At 38.3% G+C, this 15817-nt stretch overlaps 1 protein-coding gene across 2 annotated transcripts in view; it reads left to right on the top strand.

Moving 5' to 3' along the window:
* The window catches only part of LOC142149640 (FYN-binding protein 1-like), a 143330-nt gene that overhangs the window by 86773 nt on the left and 40740 nt on the right, over positions 1–15817 (top strand). For both annotated transcript variants that reach the window (XM_075204960.1, XM_075204966.1), the window contains 3 exons: positions 10728–10825; positions 12427–12496; positions 15428–15527. In XM_075204960.1, coding sequence (XP_075061061.1) covers positions 10728–10825; positions 12427–12496; positions 15428–15527 — 268 coding nt within the window. The remainder of the gene's footprint in view (positions 1–10727; positions 10826–12426; positions 12497–15427; positions 15528–15817) is intronic.

Genomic DNA, 15817 nt, shown 5'->3' with positions numbered 1-15817 from the left:
TGAAATGGAGAAAGCCAGTTTGGTTTCTATCTCTCTAAGCCCCTCTCCACTTGTATAAAATACCAAAAAATTCAGCCATTATAGACTGTACAATATTAAGAGAAATGAACAAAGACAGTTTGGTTTCTGTCTCTCTAGGCCCCACTCCACGTGTATAAAATACCACAAAATTCAGCCGTTATAGACTGTATAATATTAAGAGAAATGGACAAAGCCAGTTTGGGGTCACTCTGTCTATGACACCCTACCCTTAAGAAGAAATTGCCCAAACAGCAGCCTTTCAAGACGGTACGTGATATGGAAATGCCCCAAGTCCCTTTCCTCTTTGATGGGTAGATTGCACCCTACACTTACGTAGAAAGTTTTAAAAAGATGCTATCGTCATCATCTGGAGCTTCATCCTTACCCTCATCAGTGTGTACGTCATCATCACAGACTATCAATTCATCGCCGCTTGAATCCGCCATTAGAGAACAGTCAGTGCTTGGATGTCTTGGATGGTGAAGGCCTTCCTCGTGGAAGATGTAGTTCATTTTTATAAACATAATTTTCTCCACATTTTTGGGAAGTAACCTTCTACGGCGATCACTGACTAAGTTCCCTGCTGTGCTGAACACTCGTTCAGAGTACACACTGTAGGGTGGGCAGCTTAAGTATTGCAAAGCAAGTTTGTACATGGGTTTCCAAATTGCCTGCTTTTCTTCCCAGTAAGGAAAGGGACTGTCTGACATTTCCATATCAATTACCTCTTGGAAATAATATTCCACCATCCTTTGCATGTTAATACTCATATTGGATGAAGTTATGGGCAAGGTCACACCTTTTTTAGAAAATCCTTCAAACCAGCCCAGATGTTAAACTGTTCTGGTCTGCCCTCTGCGTCTTCCCTGCTTCTGTTTTGAAAATTCAATTTTTTACGAGCAGCAGCTGCTTAAGAAACTGAAGGAGGACACATCGGCAAGCCAAGGCCCAGTTCAGCGGACAACTTGCTGAGCAATAGCTCCTTGCAAAAGTTCACATCTCGTTCATTTTGAAGCAAAGACTCAATGTAGGTCTTAAACCTTGGATCAAGCACTGTGGCCAAAACGTACTGATCCGAGTTCAAGATCTTAATAACTCGAGGATCAATGTGAAGCGAATTAAGTACTTGATCGACAAGGCCAACATACTTTGCGGAATTGCTTGTTTTCATCTCCTCCTACAGTTTCTCGTGCTGCTTTCCCAATAGTCTAATTAAAGGAATGACTTGGCTCAAACTAGCACAATCTGCACTCACTTCACACGTCACAACTTCAAATGGTTTCAGCACCTTGCACAGCACTGAAAGGATTGCCCCCTCCTTTCCCAATGTCATAGCTTGTGCAATACGCTTGTGCAGCATGTACAGGGTGGAATTCCACCTATTTACTACCACTTGCTTAAGTTGGTGGCAGGGCAAGTTAAACTGCTCTTGGAGCTGCTGCAATCTCCTACATGCTGTGGCAGAATGCCTGAAATGGCCTGAAATCTTATGGGCCACCGAAAGCATCTCCTGCACCTCGCGGTTATTTCTTAGGATGCTCTGCACCACCAAGTTGATGGTGTGAGCAAAACAGGGTATGTGCTGGAAATCACCCAGCTGTAATGCTCGCACTATATTGTTGGGGTTATCAGAAATGACATATCCTGGGGAGAGTCCAAGTGGTATAAGCCATGTATCAATCACATCTCTTAGTTTGCGTATCAAATTGTCAGCTGTATGCCTGTTAGTGAAGCCGGTGATACAAAGAGTGGCCTGCCTGTGACAAATGTTACGTAGTGGTGTACATGCTGCTGCTGTTCCTGCTGGTGAAGGTGAATGACCAACCCAGTGGGCTGTCACAGTCATATAGTCTTTGGTTTGGCCACTTCCACTTGTCCACATATCTGTGGTTAAGTGGACAGTGGGCAGAATGGCATTTTTCAGCGCAATCTCTACATTTTGCACACACTTTTTGGTAGAGTTGTGGAATAGCTTTATGGGAGAAATGGTGTCGCAATGGAATTCTATGACGCTGACACAAAACCTCAATTAACTGTGAAAAACCAGCTGCTTTTATTGTGGAGATTGGACGCAGATCTAACACTAACATGGCAGCCATGGCGTCTGTGTTTCGCTTAGCGACTGGGTGACTGCTGTCATATTTGCTTCCCCTAGCAAATGATTGTTTCACAGTTAATTGTTGAAATGTGGGACTGCTCTTTTTCTTGGCCTTCCTCTGGGCTGACGATTCACCCCCAGCAGCAGCAACAGCAGCAGCAGCAGTGGGACTAACGCTTTCTTCAGAGGAATCAATAATAGTGCAGGAGTCATCCAGCCTTAATAAGTGGGATGCAGGGCTAACTTCGAGCGCTACTGAGGATATTGATGAGGATGGTGTGGTGGGTGTATTTTGTAGCCGTCGGGATGTCGGTGAGCGGAGGGTCTTAGCTGATGATGGAGTGCTTGTAATTTTTTAGAAGAACATTCAGCCTTTCCCAAAACTTTGCCATGAACTGTCGTCAAATAGCGTAACATAGACGAGGTTCCAAGATGGTTAAGGTTCCTCCTTTGACTGACTGTGGCTTGACATACACTACAAATGGCTATACAGTTGTTGTCTGGATTGGGGTAGAAATAATTCCACACATAAGAAGTGGATCTTTTTGTTTTATGGCCAGGCATGACAATGGCCTTTTTCTTGTCACGTGCCAGAACTGCTGCCACTGGTGCAGGACTTACACAAACAACCTCATCCTCATCAACATCCTCATTAGCGCCCTCGTCGCCTCCACAAATCTCCCCCTTTCCTCTTCTATTTCCAAAGTGGCATCCTCAATTTGTGTATCACCGGCTACACTCGGGCTGTTCAGGCACACATCAGCAGAACTGCTGAAAGGGTCCCTCTTTATAGGTACACTAACAGAATGCTCACGATTAGACATTCCACTGTTGGATGGACTCTCCACAGGGATTGGTGTCATTTGTGATTCAGAGCAAACATTATCCTCTAATGCCTTACTGTTATCTTGCATCTCAGCTTTGACGCGTAACAGTAGTTGTGCACCACTTGTAGGCTCGGAAACATTTTTTGATCTGCCACTAATAGACAAAGGTGAAGGCCTCATTCTCTCTTTGCCAGAGTGTGTGTCGAATGGCATGTTGGCAATTTTATTTTTTTATCGGCACTTAACTTTTCCTCAGTTAGACTTCTTTTTCGCTTCAACACAGTAAAAAAAAATTTGGTGAGTGTTTTTTGACTGATTTCAAATGACTGTGTAGTTTGACATCGCCTTTTCCAGATGACGTACTGGGAACACTACCATCAGGACTGGTGACAGAACCTGGTTGCTGATTCTGCTCATATGTGGACTGCTTTGAATCCATTGTGAGCCCAAAGCACTTGTAGTGCTACAAATTGTTTTAGATACTGCTGACAAATATGACTTTTGACAGCCAGAAAAATTAATGCAAAAGAATGGGGGGCACCCCAAAAGTACTTGGGAGTGCTATATATAATTTTTTTAAGACTGCTGACAAACAGGACTGTTGACAGCCAGAAATATTAATGCAAAAGAATGGGGGACACCCCAAAAGCACTTGGAGTGCTAAATATTATTTTTTTTAGACTGCTTTCAAACAGGACTTTTGACAGCCAGAAATATTAATGCAAAAGAATGGGGGACACCCCAAAAGCACTTGGTAGTGCTAAATATTATTTTTTTTTAGACTGCTGACAAACAGGACTTTTGACAGCCAGAAATATTAATGCAAAAGAATGGGGCACAGCCCAAAAGCATTTGGAGTGCTAAATATTATTTTTTTGGCACTGCTGCAAAATAGGACTTTTTTGACAGCCAGATAAATTTCTGCAAAAGAATGGGGGACACCCCAAAAACAAATGGGAGTGCTAAATATATTTTTTAGGCACTGCTGCAAAATAGGACTTTTTTGACAGCCAGATAAATTTCTGCAAAAGAATGGGGGACACCCCAAAAACAAATGGGAGTGCTAAATATATATTTTTTGGCACTGCTGCAAAATAGGACTTTTTTGACAGCCAGACTAAATTTCTGCAAAAGAATGGGGGACACCCCAAAAACAAATGGGAGTACTAAATATATTTTTTGGGCACTGCTGCAAAATAGGACTTTTTTGACAGCCAGATAAATTTCTGCAAAAGAATAGGGGACACCCCAACAGCACTTGGAGTGCCAGAAACTGGACAAAAACCCTCCTCTCTTCTCCTCTTACTGCTGTATCAACTGATTACAATGGTATTGAATACAATCAATCACTGTCCCTGCACTGATCTAGCCAGTGTGACCTAACCCTGCTCTCTACCTCTGTCAAATGGCGATGGATTGCTGTGGAGGCTGGTATTTATGCTTTTCAATCTCGTGAGAACCGAGCTAAGAAAAACGAATACGTCACGATGACGTTTTGCCTCGATTTCGAATCCGAATGGGCGGGAGAGTACCGAGCGTGCTCGGCTCGGTACTCGGATACCCTAAATTCGGTAGGATTCGGATCTCGGGGAACCGAGCCCGCCCATCTCTAGTTTTTTTGCTTTAGACAAAACCTTAAGTGTGCTTCTAGCAAAGCTGTTGATTTACACTTCTAAAACAGTGATGCTTAAAGGCCACAAAAATGTTAAGTCATAAATTTATCATCATCCCTAATACAAAGCACTGCTGAGTATGCTGACGCTATAATACATTTTTTTAAAAATCCAGTAATCATCATCCTTATGTACATTGGCTACTGGTCTTTTAAATAAAGTTTAAATTTACTACGTTTGCTTCAGAAATTGCATACAGACAACAACATATTGGTATAAACCGGTAAAATCCATCATTGGTTATTTTCCTAATTATGAAATATTTTAAAGGTGACATATGAAAATGAATCATATGATATCACATATCCTGCTGTATTCTTTTAATATGCATTCTTTTAAGTTTAACACTTATGTTTTGTAAATTAATTTTGTTTGAATAAATACTGTAACGGTCTATTTGTACAGTAGGGTTTTCCTGCACTGTGGAATTCCCTTACTGTATAAATAGATGTTGCGTCTGTTTATATTTCATTCTGCGGCGGTTGGTCTTCCATGGAAGACCATAGTGCACTCGTTCTGAAGGGTTTTTCGTTTTGCCAAGCTGGATCCTTTGGATTATTATGGGGTCTTTGATACTGAAGGAAAGAAGATTATTTTCAAGAATATTTGGAATATTGTTTGGGGGTTTATTTTCTTTGAACTGTTTCAAGACCTGTGAAATATACTGTTTTTTTATGGTTGTTTTCAAGTCTAATTAAGTAAAAGATTACAAGATTAGCTCATTTACAGATGAAGACATCAGATGGTAATAAGTATATAAGGTTTTATTATTTTTAATAAATATATGTGGTTTAAAAGAGGTGTGTGGTTTATTTTAGAGAGTTTATTACATACTTACCTACTTTTGAGACCAGCTGTCCGGGAGGGGGCCTGTCGAGGGGGCGTGGCTAATAGCAGCCTGGGCTGGCTGGTGGTGTAGGAAGAGGCCTAGTGCTATCAGCAAGAGGTTGAGTTTCCCTAGAGGGGGGGCCCGCACAACTTTTTAGTGGACCCCACTCCCTAGAGAATTCAGCCCTGTGCTGAACAGCCTGGGGTTGTTTTGTTTCATTATGGCAGGAGGACCCCCTGCTGCGTGTCCCCCTGCTTTAGTGCCAACAACCCTGGCTGGTTGCCCTAGTGCTGGGTTTCGTGAAATCAGGGGGGAACCCGCATATTTTTTCCCCCCGATTTCATGGAAACCATCACTAGGCTGGCAGTACTAGGGTTAATCAGCAGCTCAAAATCAGCAAATAAGTGCCCTAATGAATCAGGCCTATCTACTCTATATTTATTTCATGTTGCATACATCTAAATAAAATTCCAAAATACACACACAAGACACTGCAAAAGCTTTAATTGAAGCACTCATCTCCTGCGTTGACTTTTGCAATCCCCTCCTTACTGGTCTTCCCTGAATCAAATTCTAAATCTTTACAATCTATTGTGCACAAAGTGGGTAGATTGATTTTCCTTGCAAATGATTGTTCCTCTGTTGAGCCACTCTTTCAGTTTCTACATTGGTTGCTTTTTTTTAAGGAATCCAATATAAAATACTTCTACTAACATACAAGGCCATAAACAAAATTACACCAATATACATCTCCTCACTTGTTTCAAAATATCTCCCACCTACACACCTCCACTCTTAGCAAGATCTGCATCTTCCAGTCACTGTCATTACATGCTCCCATTCCGTTACAGGACTTTTTTCGGGCTGTACCCATTTTGTGGAATTCCCTCCTTCACACAATAAGACTTTCCTCAGATCTTTAAACCTTCACGTGTTATCTGAAAACCCACCACTTTAGGCAAGCTTATAAAATTACTCAAGCACATTTTTAACTTCCCTAGGTTACCCTATTATCACCCTTTACACAGTTCACATAAGACAACAACCCTTTGACCATCATTGCTATGTGACTGAATCATATAGCCTACTAAGTACTTTTTACCTTTGCATTCTGATTGTGCACTATGTAGCACTTAACCTCATGTATCAAACTCCCATTGTCCCATAGATTGTAAGCTTGAGAGGAGGGCCTTCTTACTTCTCCATCTGTATTCCCAATTTTAAAGCACCACGGAATCTGCTGGCGCTATAAATATTTAATTCAGTAATTCAGAAGATACTGGATGTCGGCGCTTGCTTTTGGTGTCACCGAAGATGGCGACATCTATTTAAAGAGGTATGTTTCTGTGCGAGCTATGGCACAGTAGAATGTGACTAGAGACTTTGAAGAAGACTGCCAGCCCTATAATTACTCTTTCAGCACTGAAAACTGCCACCTCTCCTGTTTCTGTCTGAGCTATAACACTGTAGAATGTCCCTGGAGACTTTTAAGAACACTTCCAACCCTTCTCTTTAAATTGCATTAATGACTCTGCCCAACTGCACTGGAGACTGCCAAGAACCCTGCTACCCCTTCTGTGTCTCTCTGTGAAATGGCCTCGGATCTCCGTGGATGGCGGCACTTATAGAATCCTAAACTCAAGAAATCTGACGATGCGACAGTGGCGTTTTGTCTCGTTTTCAGTTCCGGGAGGCGCGTGAAAGTATCGGCTATGTTGGGGTGGGCTTAGTTTCTGAAAAACTGAGCCTGAGCATCTCTACTAGAAAGAGGTTTATATTGTACACAAGTCATCATATTGTGGTCTGTGTTGTACAATAGCAATCAAATTTGAGCTTGTATAGCATACTAACTACCATAATGAGCTCTGCTGAACAAATTATTCATATTCCATATTAAAATTACTTTTATTACACTGCTTTATGTGATAATAGTAATTGCTTCATTAATGTCCATAGTATTTTTAAACGTTTGCTTCCAATTGTCAGTAATTACTTTATTATTTTTTTATTCTACTGAAGCAAGGAGGAAGAGTTTACTATTTCCCCCACATGAGGTTTTTCCCTCAGTAATCAGTAATACAAGGGGTGGTGTATTTTATTTATTTTTCTACTATTGCAGAGGTAGATAAAATTGCTGGACACTGCAGCTTAGTAAACAGAAGGAGCTGTTAGGGTGGGGGTAGTTCTGGGGGATGCTTTTTGTTGACATCGCCTTTTAGCAATGAACACAGGGACAGAGCAGAGTTGACAAAAAGTCTTCCTTTGCTTTGTCGTCGCTGACAAATTACTCAGGTGAGCTCTGCATCCATAGAATAGTTACACTGAAACATCTCAAAAGTGGTGAAAGGCAGAAACTTCCTGTGACAGGATGGACCACCTATGCCACCCTGTCTGTTGTCACTGGGTACCGGCTGAGCTTACTTTGCCACCGTCCCCTTTCTTTATTCCAAATACACCCCTCCTGTCACAATAGGAGAAGCCTACTGTCACCACTAGGTTCCTACACCGGCACCTAGTACCACTTCCTTCTGGATAACTCTTGCTGCTAGGGTACCTCCTTGCTGGTGTACCTGACCTTTTGCCTTCAGATCAGGGTTGCTGTGAATGGTTCCCCCCTGGCCTATCACACTGGCCAGAGCTGCAGGTAGCGGGCAAAGCATTGGTACTGGAATGTTGGGTCCATCTCAGAATAACCGGAGAACGGATTAGATTTGGGTCTAATCTGCAGGTCACAGGAATTTACAGCAGGGTAAGTATTCAATAAAGCAAGTTCTAGAAGCAAAATGATGTTTTATTATCTCAAGTGTCCTAATAAGGTGTAATGCATTTCAGTGCACAACGGCTCTCTTTTTATACAGTTTTTGACACACATGACAGCAGAGGATAACGCCGCCCCCTGATCTTAGACAGTTCCAAGAAGTCTGAAATATTTCATTCAGAGATTAACATCAGGATGTGAGATGTTTTTTAAACTTAGATTTTAAATGCAATTTATACTTAAAAAAATTTAAACTTATCTGTTATATCCTACATCACGTGCTGTTTACAATGTTCAGATAGGTTCTAACACGCTGAACAAAAGGCCACTAAGGAACAACAGTAACAACAGTAACAACCTCCTGTGGTGCATTTAGACTAAATAGGACATGTTGGTTACTCACATGAATAGACTTAATTAGCCTTAATAAGGACTTCCTCTTGAAGCTACACAACAGACTTCCTTAACAAATGCTTATATCATCAGAAATCAATACCTCAGGAATGAATGCATTTCTATACAAAGTGCCATACGATATAGTAAAATCAGTACATTGCAATGATATAAATAAGCGCCCTGCGCTATTTCCTTTAAATATATTTATGCCATAAGTTATTTATAAGTGGTCTAACCACACTTCCTTTATAAAAAAAAAAGCATACAGTTCAATGTGAAAACTTCACCTATGCCAAGTTTCATGGATGACATTTCTGCTAGTGTTTAGGTTTAGGTGGTTAAAATTCAGATTGAAAAAATATCTGAAAAAACCCACTGTGGGCCCGAGTCATTAAGTACAGCAAGTAAGGCAAAAAAAGGAGTAAATGTGATCCTGTACAAACCATGTTACAATGCAAGTGGTGCAAATTTGTTCATTATTTTGCACATAAGTTAAATACTGCCTGTTTTTTCATGAGGCACACTAATACTTGATAACTTTACTTTTACACTAAACTTCAAAGTTCATCTAGTACAGGGGTCAGGTAACTTTTTTACCTTTTACCGCACAATATATTTAGGTACGTTACCCCCTTGATTTGAAAGGAAGGAAATCATATATTAATAATTATTGGAATTCAAAATTTTATTGAATCTATTCAAAATTTCTTTGAAAGCTCAACTTCAAAACTTCAGGTTTTGTAGAAATTATGTTGCTTCATTTTTGATACAAGAGCATCAATATTGGGGCATTTTGACGTCAGAGCAATTTGGATACAGTCTTCAGTGTCTAATCGATTTCTCTGCTTTGTGTTTATGTTCATTAGAGTGGAAAATCCTTGTTCGCAAAGGTAGGTTGTTGCAAAAGGCAGCAAATTTTTGACTGCCTCCTCATGTGCAATTTTGAATGCCTTTGCAGCTGTTGACATTCAAAAATATGACAGATCTTCTTTGTTTTCAAATGCAATACGTGCTTCTTTATTGCATCGCAGCTCAAGAAGTGCCTCTACCAACCCTTGAGGCTCTTCTGGTACAACAGCAATTTCACATTTAAAGGGGTCTACAATCCAACTGACAGCATGTGAATCGGCAGCAATTCCCCCCAGGAATTTCATTTTTGCCCCATTTGGGGTAATTTACCCCTGTCCCCTGACCACTGATCTAGGACATGCCCTACACCAACTATAAATCTGTCCTCACATTTTTAATTCACCTCCCCCTCCAATGCAACATGGTTTTGCCAAGGTTCAAAGTTACTCTTTTTTTTTGCTTTTCTCTCCTTAATGACCCAGGCCCTGTATTTCTTAAACTGTGCAATTTTAAAAATTGGCGACATGAATACCTCAGAAAAAATTCACAAGAAATTGACATGCAGAGAGATATCACTTGCCAATACTGTACTGTTCTACATTCCAAATTTCATGCAGATCAGTAGCATTCACAAATATACTATTCTAACGTTATTAATAAGGGAGTTATAGTGGAAAGCTCAGATAAACCTCAACTATACTAATGATGAAATTTTCCATTCCATGATTTCAGGTGTTAATAACTTTAGAATAGTATATACTGTATATACCCCAGACCCTAAGCATTAGAGTACAGTATCCTATATGTAATTTGAAATCATGTATTACATTTTAGATGATAGACAAATACACATAAATTGCATAACAAACAAATGTATTTTTCGTTGTATGCCAAGCCAGACGTATCTGAAGATGCATCTAAGTCTGCATCAAATGCCTATGCGCCATATTTATGCTGTCACCATCATTAATGGATATTTTGCATCAGCCCTTTAGCAGGTGAATTGATACGCCTCCTGAGAGTCCATTATGTGTCTCTGTCTAGGGTAAACTCAGTGTACATAGGAACTTATGCATTATTTGTGTGCATGCGCTGTACAAAAATTCATTTTTTACACAAAAAAAGGTACATCCAACTCTACATGAGCTCCTTTGTTTGCACTATTTATTGCAATATTTATTAAGAATAGCAACTGAAAACAATTTATTATAAAATAATTATATGAAAGCATCTTCTGATCAATTAATTAATATTTTTATATTTTCTTTTCTTTAAGCGAAAAACAGGAGATCTATGATGATGTAATACATTTTAGTCCTATGAAGATATCAACTTCATTACAGCATGTTGTAATAACAGAAACTGTTGGACCAGGTATGTTTGCTCTCAACATAACAAAATGCTTGTTAAAGGTATTTTGCAATCTTGGCTATTACACATTCTTATGTTCGATTCTCGGCTGCAGTTTTCCAGTGTTGCTTACGTATTACAGTACTATAAACCATCTGAGCAGTCAAGTCACACAATAAATATCACCAAAATTTAGCCACCATTAGAAAATACTTTATTTATATAGTGGTATAAAACAGTTTATCCCTAAAAACACCTATGTTTTGGCATTTTGTGGGTAAAACAATTGTACCAATCTTTCCCGCACTAACTATTTTGAGATTCTGGTATTTGCCAGACAGGTTGCTTTGTTTAAGTGTATGGAATGCACATCTGTCACTTAAACATTATTAATAAGTTGATTATGCTGCTGCACTTTATACTAATGATATGTGTGAGGCCACAGAGATTCAACACCATGGGTCCATCATTGCATAGTAATTTAGGATACTCATTGTTAGTCATAACAGCTAAATAGGCAATAAATTATGGCAAGGAGCAGGCCAGTGTAATAGAAAAGTGCTGTGTTACAGCACATCCATGAGAGTAGAACTGAGGAGGAGTTTGACAAGATATATCTCCAGGTAAAAGTGATAAATAAGTGACCTTTATTTCAAAGTTTGAACCTCATAGGGGGGAATTCAATTGGCTGCGTTACTGCCGAAAGTAACGCGGCCTGCACACTATTGCCGACATTATGGTAATAGTGAGTGTAATTACCATTAATACGGTAATTTCAATGCCGGCTTTTTGCTGAAAGCAGGGTTAAAATTACTGTATTAATGATAATAGATTTAGCGCTGTGTTACTCGCAGCAGAATTGTATTTCCCCCTTAAATATACTTCAAGTTTAATTTTTTTGTCAAAAAGTACTACTCATGTATTATAACAAATAACGCACCTTCTACTGTGAAAAACAATGATAGCAGAAGTCACCTTGGACTACCATGTTCTATATAAAATCACTTGGCCTGCAACCTTGTGTATTTTATGGGCATTGAACAACTCTGTCACTTCCAATGTTCTTTAATTTCACAGTAGGTGATGGGAATGTTGTGAGATAGGCATGTGATCGCAAATGTGTGCTGACATAATGGTATGCCAAGGCTGCTTTTAAATCCCAATTCATCCTTGGTTGTCCTTATGGTCACTATGTTTTTATGGTTAGAGGTGTTAAAGGTGGTGTGAACGCTGTATGGTGGTTAGATTAACATAGGAAAAATGCTTTAAATAACACTCAGTGGACAACAGAGTCACTCAAATATCCTGTGGTTGCATTTCTAAACTGTATTAACATATTAAATCCTCACCATCCTTAAAGGGACTGTGTATAGATATAGGCGTCCCAGCGAAAGTATAGATATACCTGATTTCTGCCATGTTGTGGTAAACATGGAAAAAAACATATCTGTATTGGCATTCCTCATCCAGACAATTCCTACATAAATGTTCCCTTTCCAGCCCCTTTGATTTAAATATATTTTTCTGAATGTATTCAAAATACTTTATTTATATACAAATTAGTAATGTCATCTAGCAAAATAAAGGAAAAATGTGAATTTTCTCTTTTCATTAAATCTATTTAGATGAAGTGTATGATGATGTTGAAACAATCATTGAAATGACAGAGAAGAGTAAACCAAAAATTCCTGGAAGGTAATTTCGTTTTAAATGTCAAATACTCGATGCAAGTACATTACACTATATAAATGTGTATGTCTACTAATAGTAAGCTGTAGCTGCTGCGATGGATAATATAGGATGTAAAAGCTTAATGTAAATGTAATTCTGCCATTGTATGCATTAGTGGTTGGGACCACATTTTGATTTTTGGGTACAGATTTGGTATATAAGAAAGAGAGTACAGACAGGATCTAGCTTAGTAATACACTAATGGAGGGATCAAATTATAATAAAAGACTTGACTTAAAAGATTTGACCATTGGAGTTGTTTACTTTGAAAAAAAAGTGTCTTGGACGTAATCTATTTAATGTCTACAACTATATTCAAAGACTCTCTGCTGTGACTTGAGTAACAACATGTCCACTACCAACATAGAAAGGGATTTTCACTATAATGATAGCTAGACCATCAAATTCACTACCAAGAGGGTGGTAATGGTAGATGCACTGTATGGTTTTAAAAATTGATTAGTTGGCTTTCTTACGTGGAATTATATCAGTAGTTATAAATTAAAAAGTTGAGGTGATCCAGGGAATTAATGGGATTGGCATATATGGGGTTTTGCCCCTCTGAAGATCAGTTGGTAGATGGTTTTGTTTTGCCTTCTTCTGGATCAACACCTCAAATTTATATAATGTTGCATTTCAAAGAACTGAATTTAAGATATATTAGTAGAGTAATGAATACAAAAGATTGTGCCAACAATAGTTTGAGTAATGTAACTTGGTGTTACTCGAAAACATAACATTATTACTGTCATCATCATGTCAAATTAGGCACATCTTTACAATATAGATAGTAGATCTGTAAATGGATTTTTGATTTAAGCTGATCACATCTCTGTCTTTCCACCTCTGGCCCTCTTCCTCAAAATCAGTGCACTCAATACACAACAATATACGTACTGGGCCCATTATTTTACAAATGACCTCCTTACTAATCGTAAGTTAAAAAAATACATATGTGATTGTTAGAATTTGACTTTTTTAAATAAAAAACATCCTTATGTTAGTATCATGACAGGTCCACTATAAGATTTACCTGAAGTTTTCATTTTAAACAAAACTGAGGTACTACAGACTCAAATAAATATAGGGATAAGATATTATTTTGCTTAATGTGTGGATTATAATATACTGTAGGACACATAACGTTTTGGGTGTATTCCAATTACATCTAACAAGGGAGATTTCTGAGAAATTGTACAAATTTAGAGCATCTTTTTTTCAAGCCAAATCCATGTTTGATATCCATATAAAGGAAAGTGAAAAGTAATACTTGGGTAGGTCTGGCCGCACACAGGCCAGTTCTTCTGCTTGATGCTATTCCCAGACAACAGAATCAATATTCAGTTTTGACATTATATAAAGTGACAAAATTGGACAAGATCCAGCCGTTCCACCCCTTGGGTTCAAATCACTATTGGGTATTGTGGTTGTTTTCAGGATACACACTCTGTGCTATTGCCTAATACAATTTGCAGTATGGCAACATATGTGGCCAATATAATATATATTATATCAATTCTACAACCTCAGCTTTGGCTTAGATGTGTTGCCTTGATGATGACTTTATAGGTAAGCAGCATATTATGACATATATAAACAGCTCCTATTGATAATGCTTTAAAAATATGATAGTTAATAAGATAAAGGCGGTAAAAAGTTTGCTTTAGTATATATTGCTGCTAAGTAGTTTGTGACCAGTATGTAGTATATCTAATGACTGATTGTTATTTTCTGTTGCATTCATGTATGACAATGTATATTGTATGTAATCTTGTAATGTAAGCTCAACGTGTGCTTTGCTAGATGACATGAGTTTGAATTTATGCAAGTGTCATTAATCTGTTGAAAATAGCCAGACCAAGGAGAGATAGGATCTTGGAGGAGTTTGAAGCCCCAAAAATGTAAACCAACTACCCAAGCAGAACGAGCAAAGGTGGTAAATCAGGTCCTGTGAACATTCCGATCTCAGGACATCCTTAGCTCACTTCAAAAACCCTTTGACATTTGGGAGATCAATCTGTCCTTATTGACAGCTAAACTCCAAAGTTGGGGGGTGAAAGCTATGTGCAAAAAAGTTTAAAATCTTCTGCCTTAGACAATAACGTGTGCATTTTCATGAGGGGTCTATGAAGACTGAAATGTCCCATATTTCTCAATTGTGATTCCTCACACTCCAAGTCTTAACTAGTAAGTAGTACTCTGGTTTTATTTCCTATTTTATTTTTTGAAACTTATTTGTGAAAATTTATTGTATGTCTTGTTAATCACTTTTTTTTGTAATTAAGCCTTGGAAACATTTTTTAGATTAAATAAAGTTAATCTAGCATGTTCTCTGTGATTAATTGTGAATTTACAAAGCCAATGGAGGCTCCTGTCACATATGTATGTGATTTCAGTGTGAAACATTAATAAGTGGTTTTGTGAATGTAAGGATGCCATAGTAAATCCTTTGTGGTGGCAGAAAAGGTGTATTCATTGCTAAGTGACTAAGGTGACGCCAGTCACGGCCAGCTGTTCAGATTGGGACAGGCTGGGCGTTCGTGACATAGTTTATTTATTGATCCAATTTAGTGATCTAGGAAGTGGGAAATATGGCAGTATTAAGCAAGTTCTGAATTTTTTTTGTGAGCAAACAGACCTGTTCTGACATTCAAGAAAGGGTAATCTATTTGACATCCTCTACAGTATATAAACATATTTTAAATATATTTTAAAGTGTGGAAAGTTTATTACACTGAAACTACATTGTTGGTCATTAGTATGAAGAAAGTCACTATCAAATGCATCTGAAAATTAGTACTTTGCATTGGTAGCAAGCTGAGACTGTCCTGTCCTAATCTTTTATGTGTATGCAGGTAGATTTGTATCTTAATAATTTTTTTTTTTTATTTTCAGCTCTCCCTTGGATCAAAATGTTTTAATAACTAACTGGAGAAATGAAACAAACCTGAAAAAAATGCAAAGACAAGAGCAGGAGTTTAGAAGAAAATTTCAAGTAAGTATAATAAAACAATATCGTATTGTGAAGTGAACACACTGCCTTCCATGATTATTTGTAGCTGCAATCGTTGCAGTATGCCTTATTCTTTATATGAATATTTTGTGCATGCAAACTGAGTTGTTGGTTATGACAAAGCAGCAAAATAAAAACATTAATAGGAAAGAAAATGATACCAACAAAATATTTCTGTACCGCATCATAACTTGTGCTGCTGGTCTGAGGGAACTTAGGTGTAAAATAAATATTATTTGCTTGTCTTCTTCTATAGATGGTGTTACAACTTT

Source organism: Mixophyes fleayi, chromosome 1 (genome assembly GCF_038048845.1).
Source record: "Mixophyes fleayi isolate aMixFle1 chromosome 1, aMixFle1.hap1, whole genome shotgun sequence".
Lineage (NCBI taxonomy): Eukaryota > Metazoa > Chordata > Amphibia > Anura > Limnodynastidae > Mixophyes > Mixophyes fleayi.
Note: the sequence above shows the minus strand (reverse complement) of the source record. Positions and strands in the feature narration are given on the sequence as shown.